This window comes from Mytilus californianus, unplaced genomic scaffold (genome assembly GCF_021869535.1).
Source record: "Mytilus californianus isolate M0D057914Y unplaced genomic scaffold, xbMytCali1.0.p SCAF_9, whole genome shotgun sequence".
NCBI lineage: Eukaryota > Metazoa > Mollusca > Bivalvia > Mytilida > Mytilidae > Mytilus > Mytilus californianus.
The window spans coordinates 26,464,179-26,478,671 of NW_026262745.1; the positions used below are offsets into that span (position 1 = coordinate 26,464,179).

At 32.7% G+C, this 14,493-nt stretch overlaps 1 protein-coding gene across 5 annotated transcripts in view; it reads right to left on the reverse strand.

Moving 5' to 3' along the window:
- Positions 1-10,359: 10,359 nt before the first annotated feature.
- The window catches only part of LOC127715265 (armadillo repeat-containing protein 3-like), a 58,867-nt gene continuing 54,733 nt past the window's right edge, over positions 10,360-14,493 (reverse strand). For all 5 annotated transcript variants that reach the window (XM_052221300.1, XM_052221298.1, XM_052221296.1 and 2 more), the window contains 3 exons: positions 14,016-14,178; positions 11,633-11,728; positions 10,360-10,791 (listed from right to left, as the gene is read on the reverse strand). In XM_052221300.1, the coding sequence (XP_052077260.1) occupies positions 10,681-10,791; positions 11,633-11,728; positions 14,016-14,178 (370 nt within the window). In that variant the 3' untranslated portion in view covers positions 10,360-10,680. The remainder of the gene's footprint in view (positions 10,792-11,632; positions 11,729-14,015; positions 14,179-14,493) is intronic.

The window sequence follows — 14,493 nt, forward strand, 5'->3', positions numbered from 1 at the left end:
CATCTTGAATGAGTACGGTTGAGTGTCGTTCAAGTAGACGATATATCCGTTATATTGCTCATCAATAATATTTATAACATGTATGAATTAACACAAAATCACAACTATTTGTGTCATAACGTTTAAGGAATTTCCAAAGGAAATATTTTGTCAAAATTATCTAAGACAATTTTCTATTATGTTTTCGGAAAAGTAAGGTCACTTGGATCAAAATGCCGAGTCAATTGCAAAATAGTTCGATTGAGGATTTATTACAGAAGTATATCCAAAATATAACCGTAAATGTAGTTATAATATCACTGTGTCTTGTTATTGGAGTTTTAGGTAACACAACAGTATTACTAGTATACAAGCTTAAGATGAAAGAAACAGCGACCATGACATTGCCCTACTAGATATTGCATGTAAACAACAAAAACCAAAAACCAGTAAGAGGAAAAATATTCATATGGAAAAAAGCTGAAATACACAAACTAAATGAAGATCTTCAACCTTTCATAACAACATTCAAAGACATCAGAGACACAAATGTCAAATCGTTTTGGCAGGCAATCACAACGGCCATACAAACCACCATATAAAAGAGAGTACCATCAAAAATGAATCAAGGAAGACACACCCATTCCTGAATTAATACAACTATTAGACGCAAAATACACCAGAAACAAAAAGTACACAAGAAGGCACGAAAAATTTAAAGGAAAAGAATCAGGGATATGTTTAAGAGACTACAAGAAGAAGTGGAAAATCAGCTGCAATCGAAAATGAAGTACATGGAAGAAGTCAGCTATGATTATAAAGACAACACAAAGAAATTCTGGTCGAACACAAAGAGCAAAGTCCAAGATTGTTCAGGAGTTGCACCGTTACAAAATAAAATGGGATTTCTTCAAAGTGACAACAAGAGCAAAACTGATATTCTAAGTGATCAATTTCAGTCAGTATTTACCAACGAAATCCTTAAAAACTACCCAAATAAAGGGAAAAGTCCATATTTTACCATAAAAGATATTAAAATTAGCACTAACGATGTTCACAAACTATTGACAAATATTAAACATCATAAAACCACTGGTCCCGAATCAATACCATCCTTTATACTGAAAGCAGCAGCAGAATAACTTGCTCCATTTTCTTACACACCTTTATCACACATCACTGAATACTGGTCCCACAAGATTGGAGAGATGCACATGTAGTTCCATTTTTCAAACAAGACGAAAGACACTTATCATCTAATTGCAGACCGGTATATCTTATTTCCATCTTATACAAGGTCTTAGAATATATTGCAAATAGCAACATAATAGGACAATTTGACTGAAATAATATTCTTGCTAATGCGCAATACGGATTCCGCAAAAGACGATCTTGGGAATCCCAACTTATCATAACCATTAACGACCTCCCATCAAAATTTAAAGGAAACTGTCCTTCTAGATTTTACAAAAGCATTTGAAAAGATGCCACATCACCACCTATTAGTTGGAATATATCGACATTACCCATAAAACCAACAGATGGATTCGCTCCTTTCGTAACAGAAAACAGAGCGTTATACTTGAGGAGCTGCCTCCCGCGCGAATACCAGTAGTCTCTGATGTACCCCAAGGCACAGTTCTTGGAACATTACTGTTCCTGACCTACATTAATGAGATGCCAGAAACAGCAACTGCATCAGAGACCAAATTATTTGCCAACGACAGCCTACTCTTTCGAACCATCGCAAACCAAGCAGAGAGTGGTCATCATTGGAAGACTGGGAAAACAAATGGCAAATGAGTTTCATACATTGTATGTGTTGCTACGTTTTTAGATATGAAAGATTTGTACGGCCGTTGCATGCACTCTTTTTTATCAAACAAGCGAAATAATATTCTGATTTTGTTTTTTTAAAGCTGCGGTATTTGTGTGAAAACATGTTCTTTACTTCCTTAACTGTTAACTGTGCAGATAATACATTTACTTTAACATCATACGCTTCCAATTCCGGGTTCATACAGTTAACATGATCTAATTATTTAATAGGTGTATTTCAAATTGTATTCTTCCATATTTTTTGTTACATATCTGTCATTTTATAAACAGTTCCGACTGGAAATGTATGATACTTAATTAATGTATTGTACTTATAAGGGATATGTTTTATTACCAATTTCCTTTCATTTTATCATCTTTAGATGAATGAGCATGATTGAGTGTCGTTTACGTATACTCTGGGTGTACCCTTTACATTACTCATCAAAAATATTTATAACAGTTATGAATTCACAGAAAATCACATCTATTTGTGTCATAAAGACTAAGACATTTCCTATGCAAATATTTAGTAAAAATTATCTAGGACGATTTAGTAATTAGTTGTTGGAGAAGTGAGGTCACTTGGATCAAAATGTCAAGTCAAATACAAAATAGTTCGATTGAGGACTTATTACAACAGTATAACCAAAATATAACCATCAATGTAGTTATGATATCACTGTATCTTGTTATAGGAGTTTTAGGTAACACCACAGTATTACTTGTATACAAGCTAAAGATGAGAGACACATCTGAAGAACGTTACTTTATCCCTGTTCTAGCTTTATCGGATCTGGTATCATCAATCGTGTGTTCTGTGTATGGAATCATTATCAACCAGTTGCAATTCACTTTGAGGAGTGAACTAGCTTGGGACTTTTTGCTTTACATTAATGGGTGTGTATCTTTTATGTCAATACAGCTATTGCTGTGTATTGCTTTGCAAAGATACTTAAAAATATGCAAACAGAAAACATTGTGTGTTAAGAAAAGACGAATAATGGTAGTTCTCTCGTGCGTTTTTGCTTTTACATTTGCACTACCGTTGGCATTTTCCTATGACATAGACGATTTTTCAATTGAAGGAAAAGTGATTGGAAAACATCCCAGCAAAATTAGATTTGAATCGAAAGCAGGATCTATCGCGTACGGAGTAGCAGCCTCGGTATTTGTAATAGTCATGTACTCTTCATTTATGTTTTTATACGGCAAAATAGGGTGTACTTTATACGGTCATATAAAGGCGCAAAACATCAAACGAAAAATTGTACGATTTTCAAAGAGAATTCGTTTAACGGGAAGTTTGAAAAAGTCTAAAGAATATAACGTTAAAGCAGAAAATGTGACCGATGCAAAGAAAACTAGTGAAGAAGAGATGTTAAAAATCAAAACAACTTTAAAATCACTTGATGAGCGAAACAACCACGGGGAAAACGACACCGAACGAAAGGATGCGCAAAGAACCGATAAAAGATGTGAATATGATATAAACATATCTGAACCAATTTATAGTGTTTCTGAAAATAAAAAACAAGTCAAGACTTCGCAACCACAAACGAAAAGAAAGATTGCAAACAAAGATCCCCGGGCAAAAAGAAACCAACGAATGAAGAGCAAGTTTACATTAATGTTTATGCTAATTACTTTCGTATTTCTGCTTTGCTATTCGCCAGTAGCAGTCGTCCTTACATTGGAAGGAATTTATATCGACTTTTGGGAAAAGTTATCTATGTCAGGCTTTTTAACAATGTTGTGGATTTGTCAGATATATGTTATTAATAATATCGTGAACCCGTTTATCTATGCTTTCATGGATTCTGAATTTCGAATCGCAGCACGAGAATATTTTCGGAGCTTAACTTGTAAGTGTAGTTATTAAATTGAATTTTTCCATTGTTTGTTTTTATTTAAAAGATGTCACTTTTTATATTAAAGTTATATCCATCTTCCCTATCTCCCTCTGTACTTATTTCAAATTATTTTAAGTTTTGGATGATTTTATGATATATTTTACAGTTCCTTATTGTAGCAAACTGACTAAACTTTTCTGAAAGCAATATTGTTAAATGAAAATGTTGTAGAGAGTTAGAGCTTTTCAATTACGGAATTTCTGTACATTCTGTTTTTTTTTCTCTCCACTAAACCCAATCACTGAAATTGAATAATCTTTATGTATGTTATTATTCAAACTAAAATTTAATTCATTTACTTTCAATTCACCATCGTTGAGCTTTTCTTCCTTGATAGCGACGTTTTGTATGAAGTCTACAATTCTCAATGTTCTCAAGATGTCTAAAAATATCAATAAACATATTATTATCATTCTTTTCTGATAAACTTAAATTACTAAACTTTCTTCATTTCATCCCCCTTATTATGGACTATTTTGGAGGAAGTATTAATCACTTTACTTCCATGAAATCATAAAAAGGTCCATTATTTTACACCCATCATTTTATTTCAATATTATTTATAAGGCAAACAAATGTAGTAAATATTCTACAAGCCGTTTCATTTTGGCTATATTATAGATTTATTTATAAAGGTTGTTATTAAATTTCGTTTTGTAATGGGGGTTGGGGTATGGTATCTATTTACTGAATTGTGTTATTTGTTTCATGTCTCATTGAAGTATACGAACTCCACCAAATGTGTCTAACAAAATTTGTGTCATAGCTTTCTGATAAAAATGGACACCTCATAATGGCTACCGCAAACATTCTGTTAAGTGATAATTAAGTTTAAGATGAGAATAAGTTTGGCATTCTTGCTGAACAGTTTGACAAATAAGTTGGAATGATAAGCTCATGAAACATTATTTACATGCATTTGATGCTTCAATTCTCATATTGTATTGAACATTTTTCTTGAAGTGACTCGAATCATTTTCAACGTGTTAAATTCATTCAAAATGCGTTATGAAATTTCTCATGTCAAATCCGTTGCTATTGATATAATAATAATATGGTGTGAAAGAGTTATCCACGAAAACAAACAAAAAATGTTTGTATGTTATGTTGTGTATACGTCAATGAGACACCGATCTTAAGATACCGGTTATTTTCTTATATTGGAAGAAAATGTCCGATTTTGACCGAAAAAGCAGAGCATGACAATTCGAGAGATCGATTACACCCGATAAACGAACCACACTCAGACGCTGATGGTTGGTCCACATTTATATCAGATATCAAGATTGCATTATTTTAACTAGGGATAAAACAAATAAGTATCACAAAGCGTTTTCGATGATAAGTTGAATGTTTCATAAATATTTGGTTTAAACTGATATTGCAACTCTAAAAACAAATTTTCTCATTATAGTTTATTCCAATATATTCTGTAGCTAATGAAGATGAAGTCTCCCTCAGGTGACTGTATTGGTTGTGAAAGTGGAGTAAGAAAGAACTTTGACGCCAATAAAAAAAGAAAAATATTATACGTGATTTTTATCATGTTAACAATGAGCTGAAATAAAACAAGTGTACACAATTAAGGAATAAGGGAAAAAACTAAGCTGCAAGATATATCATAAACAAATAAAGACCTGGGGGAAAATCTGTTCAAACGATCTTCATGGGGGATATGGCAATTGTCCTGACTCGCTATGCACATGCGGATGAAAGTGGTAGTTGAACCAGGATTTACATCACGAAACCTCCCATGAGTATGAAAGTCACTTCACTTGTAACTAGTAATGTTTATAGAGTAAATATCATGTTACATGTTACCTATCTGCTACTCCTTTCACAAAAAATCTTACGATTAAAATTGATCGTAAGTTATACTGAAATGTGTATGACTAACGAGTAATTTTAATCTTACGATTTTTTGCGAAAAGAGCCGCTGGTAGGTTCACCCTTTCTAAAGATAACTCCAAATGGGATTAATTTAGGTTAAATACTAAGAAACTCCTACATGTGGTGTGGCGGTGTATTCGAAACGAACTTGTATTTATAAATCCCGCGAAGTCAGTGGACTCTCCGGTGCAAGAATAACTACACAGATTCACACATAAGTAATAATTTTATATCATTTAGATATTTTAAGCTGGTTGTGCATACACACACACAAACTTTGAAAGAGAAAAAATCCAGGACCACATATGGCAAGCCGTTCTCGTCAAAACTATGTTTAAACCATTTTTTTCGAAAACAATTACACACTGAGAATGAAAAAATCACTCTGAGATTTAAGAACCTAAAATAACACACTGAGAAATCGAAATTACACACTGAGATTTTAAAATTACACACTGAGATTTAAAAAAGTGAAAAACACACACTGAGAATTTAAAATACACACTGAGATTTTAAAAAGACACACTGAGATGAAATAAATTGAAAACACACACTGAGAATTGTTAATCAAAAGGAGATTTCAAAAATACATACTGAGATAAATATGCAAATTACGATTAAATATTCATGAGATGAATGATTCAACAGATTAATATCTTGGTTTCTCGAACTCTTGTCATTATAATGAAATGCGGTTCCTACAACCAACATTCGTAATAAATTTCAAGACTTAACAACTTTTTTTGCTAACTCATATTCATAAGTTTGTTGCCTATAATTCAGATTATTACTAACAGTATATCGGGATTTTTTGCTTAAAACTGTTTAAGCATGATTCCTTTTCAAAAGTCTTTCAACTGTTACCCTGATTTCCAAGGTAATCTTTTATATTTTTGTTACGTATATATGTTATAATAGGCAATTGGGTAAAAAATCACTGCATTGTTTGTATTTTTGCAGATTGTTCCAATGTTTTCTTATAATTTTAATAAAGTTTTTCACCATTGAGTGTGTAATATTTAATTCTCAGTGTGTGTTTTTAGGTTTTTAATCTCAGTGTGTTTTTTTTTAATTCTCAGTGTGTAAATTTTTCCATGGAAAAATGGTGTAAACATAGTGTTGAAGAGAACGGCTTCCCATAACCACATGCTATTTACACCTGAGAAAAAAGTGCTAATACTTTTAAAAACAATACGACAAAACGAAGAAAAAAAATAATTAACCGTGAAAATAGGAAAAAATAGGAAAACAATGTATAGCTAGAAATTAATATATCATATATATTTTTGCTATAATCTGATCCAAGCCAGTTATTAAACTGGTAGCGGTCGAAAGCAATGGTTTAATGAGTTGACAATAACAATTTGAACATTATTTTGACAGACATTTTATAATTTAATGCGTTTTTATTTAAACATCTCCCTCTTCATAGTATATCAGCAAGACTATCCATATATAATATGCATGGGAGTATGTAATAAGGTCAAATGCTGTCTCTGTATTATGTGATTGGCAGTCTATCTCTATGTGCAGTCAATAGAAAATCTGATCCAAGCAGCAGTTTGTATAAGGAAACACTGTTCGATTAACATGGAAATTCAGCAGTTTGTTCCAAGAACTGACTGCATGTTATCAATGTGAAATGGATAAATTATTTTTTGCTTAACGTACACTGGTATATATGTGATTCATCTACAGGATGACTGTGGATTTTTAGTTTACTGGCTCAATGATAATGAGAGATACTATTGAAATTTCTCAATTGCTATTTTTTTGTCAAATTTCAGTTTTAATATTACCGTATCTTTATATTTACCTTCTTATATGCAATTTTCCTATTCAAACATTCTGCACAATATATTTAACACTAGAACAGGTGTCTCAGTAAGAATCAGTCCGAGAAAGTTCCATATACTGTAAATTCAGAATTATTGCATGCATTTATTATTGCGATTTTGTCCTTGCAGTTTTGCGATATTGAGAAAAATCCTGTTTAATTCATATAAAAAATTTCAAAATGCGAGTACAAATTATTGCGATTATAACCCTGTCAACGTATTCGCAATAATAAAAACATCGCAACAATTTCTGAATTAACAGTATTATCTGTCCCTGCTCACAGAGGGTATATTGGATTTTAACCGATTGGAATTTCATCAGAATGTATTTAAGTTATTTCACTATAAATTTCAGAAATTTCTCATAGAATGCAAAGCCTCAAGTTTCATAATAGAAAACTTTATTTTAAAAGCACAACACCAATATCATTACAAGTTAAGTTCAATGATCAAGATAATTTTTATTCAGATAGTGAACTTTAAATATAAAACAGAAGATGTGGTATGATCGCCAATGAGACAACTCTCCACAAGAGACCACATGACACAGAAATTAACAGCTATAGGTCACCGTACGGCCTAAAACAATGAGCAAAGCCCATACCGCATAGTCAGCTATAAAAGGCCCCGAAATCACAAATGTAAAACAATTCAATTGAGAAAACTAACGGCCTAATAAATGTACAAAAAAATGAAGGAAAAACAAATATGTAACACAGCAACAAACGACAACCACTGAATTACAGGCTCCTGACTTGGGACAGGCACATACATACAGAATGTGGCGGGGTTAAACATGTTAGCGGTATCCCAACCCTCCCCTAACCTGGGACAGTGGTGTAACAGTACAACATAAGAACAAACTATAAAAATCAGTTGAAAAAGGCTTAACTCATCAGATGGATACAAATAGAAATACATTATAACAATAACACGTGGATGTGAACGGGTACTTGTACATCCCAACAACAAAAATACACTAAGTACAGATCTGAGAGTACTCGCAGTTACTGACAGCTAGTTCAAAGCCTATAACAACTAATATAAAAAATCATGCATCTAAGACTAAATTTTTAAATCTATTTGACAGCAAAACACAGTTGCCAATATTCAGAGGGATTTGCATTTCATATCATCAGGCTGAGTACTTTGAGCTTGCTTTCTGTAAATGGGAGCATTCTTTACACACACGGTTTATTATTGCTATGCTCGTGTCATTGTTATGTTTTAGACTTGTTTAATGGAGTGAAGAGTTCTTTTTCCCATTATTTTTATGCATATGTTGTTATTCCTCAGAAAACTATTGAATATTAGGAGGGTTAAAATCTAAAAAGAACTTAAGGTGGCTAGGGCATCTTAATTAAAATTGACAGAAGTTTTTAATAATTTGTCAAAATGAAGTATTTATCATGCTTTTTTCAAAAATATAATAAAAAGTATGGGTCACCGGGCTTTTTTTTCATGCTACAGGTAGTGCAAAACTGTCAAATTTTGTATAGATAATGCATGGAAAATCAAATTTTGCGTGATAAAAAGAAAACTACCTGATAGAATTTTAAGATATAATGTGAGAAGATAGCTCTTATAACATGCTTTCAGTTAAGAAAAAGAAAAAATGGGTCACCGAACTTGTTTTCTTGCTACAGATTAAAATAGGTAAATTCACAACACTTTCTATTATAAAAATGACTTTATTGAAGTTATCTCCCCTTATTTGGCAAATGTGAAAAAAAATTAATAAAACACAAATAAGGAGTTTTTGAGAAATTACAGCAATAATTATGATAAAACATACAATTTTCTATAATTATAACAAAAGTCTTACACATAAATTGCATACCACTCTCAAAATTTGCACATTTAATCAAAGATCTAGACCAACGTTATCTGCTACTTCAGAATCCAAGATGGAGGAAGACACCCGAGCCACCTTAAATCAACTTTGCCCTAAGTTCATGTGCCTTCCTCAAGTCAGGAACCTAGTAAGTAGTTTTATTTTCAGTTTTGCCATTTAGGATGCTGATAATCGATAGTCTCTGTTCACAGTCTTTCTAGAAGAGGAGATTTACAGATTCAAATTGTCTAGACACTTGTCTATTGTTGAATTCATGTATGATGTCCAGATCAGGGACAGGTGCTAAATGACCTCATTCTACCTTCTCCATAAGTCAACTTACATGGGCGGATCCAGGGGGGGCCCTGGCCCCCCCTTTTGTGGGAAAAATTTGGTTGATTATATAGGGAATCACTGAAGCATGACTGGAGCCCCCCCCCCCTTAGGACAGTCAGCGGGCCCCCCTTTTGAACCAACAACAAATATGTAACACATTAACAAACGACAACCACTGAATTACAGGCTCCTGACTTCGGACAGGCACATACATACAGAATGTGGCAGGGTTAAACATGTTAGCGGTATCCCAACCCTCCCCCTAACCTGGGACAGTGGTGTAACAGTACAACATAAGAACGAACTATAAAAATCAGTTGAAAGAGGCTTAACTCATCAGATGGATACAAATAAAAATACTACAAATACAAGTGGATGTGGCCGGGTACTTGTACATCCAAACAACAAAACGGCACTAAGTACAGATCTGAGAGTACTTGCAGTTACTGACAGCTAGTTCAAAGCCACTAACAACTAATAAAAAAAAAAATCATGCATCTAAGACAAAATGAGCATACCTGTAAAAACTCATTCCAGAAACATGTGTTTTGAGAACAAGCATCAGTATTCTGTTTTTATCTCACACTATCCTTCGTTAAAACAAATATGATTCAATCTAACAACAATAGTTCACATAAAAGCCGTTGATCCAGATCAAAAATATTTTTCAAAAGTAGACAGACAACTGAAACTGTGGTTCTGGTTTTGTTTGTTTTGTTAATTTTGTGCAAACTAAGGAAAGAAAATGAGGTAAGTATAAATAAAAACATTTATTAAGAATTCAAATATAAATAACAAAATCCATATCACATTTTTTCTATTTGTATATAAGTAAAAATAGTTGTAAAAAGTCATAGAAGATTAAAGGACGGAATGTAGATCTCTTCGTATACACATTTTTGACATTGTGTAAAAACCCCACTAAATGCTGAAGAATAGATTTTTGCCTTGTGATTGAATGCCATTATTTCTATCTTAGAGCAGATGCATAACTTAGTCACGTTTATAAATCTAAAACTTCATGATCTTGTATAATAACTTTTGGCTTCCACTTTTTATGATCACAGTCTGATTAGAGTTGTTGGTATTGTGCAGCGTCAGGAGAATCGGCTCTCAATAATTTGCCCGGACAATGGACTAAATCTACAACAAAGGTTCTGGGTGGGAACTTTGGTGCTCCAGGCTGAAAGTACAAAAATATGTATCATTAAAAAAGATTGATTGATAAATGGCTGCTCAAAGTCCAGTGACAAATATAATTGGCATATTCAGGATAAGATTATTATCTTAGATATTAAAATATCCTTCTTTGTACTACACAGACACACTGAGTAAGATTTGCAATGTACTAGCTTACAATGTAATAGTCTGTAGAAAGACATATCACCCTACTCAGACACACAGTACTGTCTCAGAGCCGACAAGTCTTTGCTCTTACTTCTAAATGTTGCATGCTTGGTAGAGAAACAGTAAATGCTAATTGTAAAGACATTGGTTTGATCTGGTACCAAACTCACAACTTACCACACATGTGGCGAGCATGCTATCACAAGCCCACTGATTACAGTAATTTTCTACATTGATTTTGGGCAGTTCTAAGAAAAAAATGGCACCCTCTCTTCAGATTTATCTAAACAAGAAACTATAAATTACAACTATAAAAAATCAACTAATACTTCTGAAAGTTCAATGAAATGAAGTCAGATAACATAACAAGCATGAGAGTAATACTATATTTTCTAAGAAACATAGATTGTTGGTCATGGTTGTTTGGATCCTGTGGGTTTTTTTTCATTATTATTGACCCTTGCTGAAAATTCTTCATATTGCCCTTCAAATTATGTGTTTTTTACAGTTTAATGTTTGAAATTAAACTAAATATTTACCCTTTTTTTAAACTAACACAAAATTCCAATTATTTTTTGTTCACTTCATTAATTTATGCTGTGTAAAATAACTGTTTTTTCTTACTACATAATAGACTAATAATTCTACATTGCTCAATGTGTAAAACCACAACTTACAGTGTCATCAGAATCTGGTAACATGACCTCATTCCATGCCAGGTTGTACTCCCCTCGGTTCAATGTACATCCAACTGCTATCCTGTCAGCCAACACCTAAAACAAACAGGTAAAATTTTAACATAATTCTTAAATTAGTGAAAGTATAATATATGAATATCAATATTGTGAAATTGCTCCTAGTCCAGATTTCAATAGGACTTGTCAGCGGTCAATGTAGTTAAAACACTGGCACTATATATCTTTATTAAGATTAGAATGGAAACCTTTTTAAACACGATGTTTATCTAAGTAATTCAACATGACAGAAAAGACAACTCTTATCAAAGAAAATACTTTAAAAAACAACAAGAGTGTACACACTGAAATGTTTCGCCTGCCTTAATGACCATTGATTTAATGTCGAAAGTCTTTTAAAAGATAAAGGTTAAACTACAAGTATCACATAAACTTAACATTTTTGAAGATTCATGACAATGAGGTCAAGGTCAGATAATTCCTGTCAGACAAACATGTATACCTTGCAATTATTCCATACACCAAAAATAGTTGACCTATTGCTTATAGTATTTGAAAAACAGACCAAAACACAAAAACTTAACATTAACCAATGAACCACGAAAATGAGGTCAAGGTCATATGATACCTGCCAGACAGACAGACATGTACACCTTACACACATATATACCTTATAGACATGAACACCTTACAATCATTCCATACACCAAAAATAGTTATCTGTTTATAGTATTTGAAAAAACAGACCAAAACCACAGTGATCGGGAAGGACGTGCGCCTTGCGCCAATTGCGCTTATCGACCAGAAATGGCGCATAGAGTGACAAATGTAAGCGCCCGCGTGGCGCATGATATTTTTCACTTCGTTTTGAAACGTTGAGATATCGTCAAATGGATTTCCGATCGTATTTCGTGCCGCCATGTGTGAGTACACAACTGTGTAGTGTTTACTCCAATGATAGGAGCACCTATATATTTTTTGGACGTCTCGGTTGTTTTCCTATGGTAATATTAGCAACATGCGGTATGACTGATAACCCAAAAAACGTAATTAACCATCATTCATGATATAATTTTTTTATAAACAACTTTAAATTTGTGAAAATTGGCTAGTACCTAATTATAATCTTTTAAGTAAGCTTGCTATTATTTCGATTGAAAAATCCAAAAGCCTTTTTATGAATAGCATAGTATTTGTCTCCATAAAAGGGGCTTAACTGTCCTTGTCAATTTTTTTGGTCTTTGGCTCGTTTTGACATTTTGTAAACATGCCTTCAGCGAATTGTTGTTGTGTCTTATCAATTAACGTTGCTCTCTACTGTTATTCTTGTCATCGTGATGAAGTAATAATAATACAAGTGCAGAGGAAATGTCAGAATCGTCCTCTAATACGGAACGTCTGGAATAAGTATGGTATCGACAAAGACCCAAATTTAATGTAAAAAAAACCATGAACATGAACAAGGGAATAGTACAAGTTTTAACATTGTAAATAAAGGTTATCGTAAATATTGCCCAGTTTGGAAGAAGTTATTGTATATTCATTGAAATTGAAATTACAAAATCACAGGAACAATATCCATGATATTAATTAGAATCATACTTGTAAGTACAGTGAAATATACACTTTTTTTATTTATTTTTTTTATTGTAAACGAATGGCCCACTCATTTGACAACATGGCCCATTAATTCTAAAAATGGCTCATTGAATTTATTTTTGGGGGGCCCTGGGCCCATAGAGAAAAAATCCTTCCAGATCACTGAACCATGAAAATGAGGTAAAGGTCAGATGTTACTAACCAAACAGACATGTACACCTTACAATCATTCCATACACCAAAAATAGTTGACCTTGCTTATTATACTTGAAAAACAGATCAAAATGCAAAAACTTATCATTGACCAACGAACATTGAAAATAAGGTCAAGGTCAGATGAAACTTGCCAGACTGACATGTACCCCTTACAATCATTCTATACATCACATATAGTTGACCTACTTGCTTATAGTATCTGAGAAATGGACCTTATCACATAACTTTAACCTTAATCACTGCAACTTTGGTCGCGCTTGAGACAAAAATTAAGCAGATTCTTATTCACTTTAATATTGACTTTTATATTCTGAACATGCATGGTGTTACTTCTGGTTGAAAAAAAGTTTGTTTTTGCTTTATTTATAAGAGAGATTATCAATTCAATGATAAATTTATTACGACATATATCTATGATTTCATGATTGCAAATTAGCTTTTTTTTTGGCTCCTTTTAGGTGTAACCAGTTCACTCAATTGATACCACTAAATATATGATGAAAATTAATATCAAATTACAACTGCATTATCTACTAATTAGCCGTTTTACCTTGAACAGTAAAGCTCTGTGTATATGTATCCCTGTCTTGATCTTGCCAATAGGTACTACATTAGATTTCATTTCATATCTAATCTGACTGATTGGTAGTTCCCAGCTGAAGTTGGCTAGTTCTCCCTTCTCTATAGGGCCACCCATATGGTCACTTACATATCTGAATATGGAAAATTGGGCTTCATGAACATAGTTTATAGAGCAATTCTTAACTAGATAAGATCAAATGACAATTGTCTCAATTGTAAAGCAAAAATCTTAGAAAATCTTATTGCATCTCATCTTTCTGAAGTAATCAATTTAAATCTCAAATATACCAATATTTTGAGTGAAGATTATCTTCTGTGTAGAAATTTTGACAACCATGATTTGAGCAGCTTAAAGTGAAAAGTAGATCTCAACCTAGTACTTCATCTTATTGTAACAATATTATGGTTGATAATGTATACTGAATAAAACTTGCTTTCAATATTAA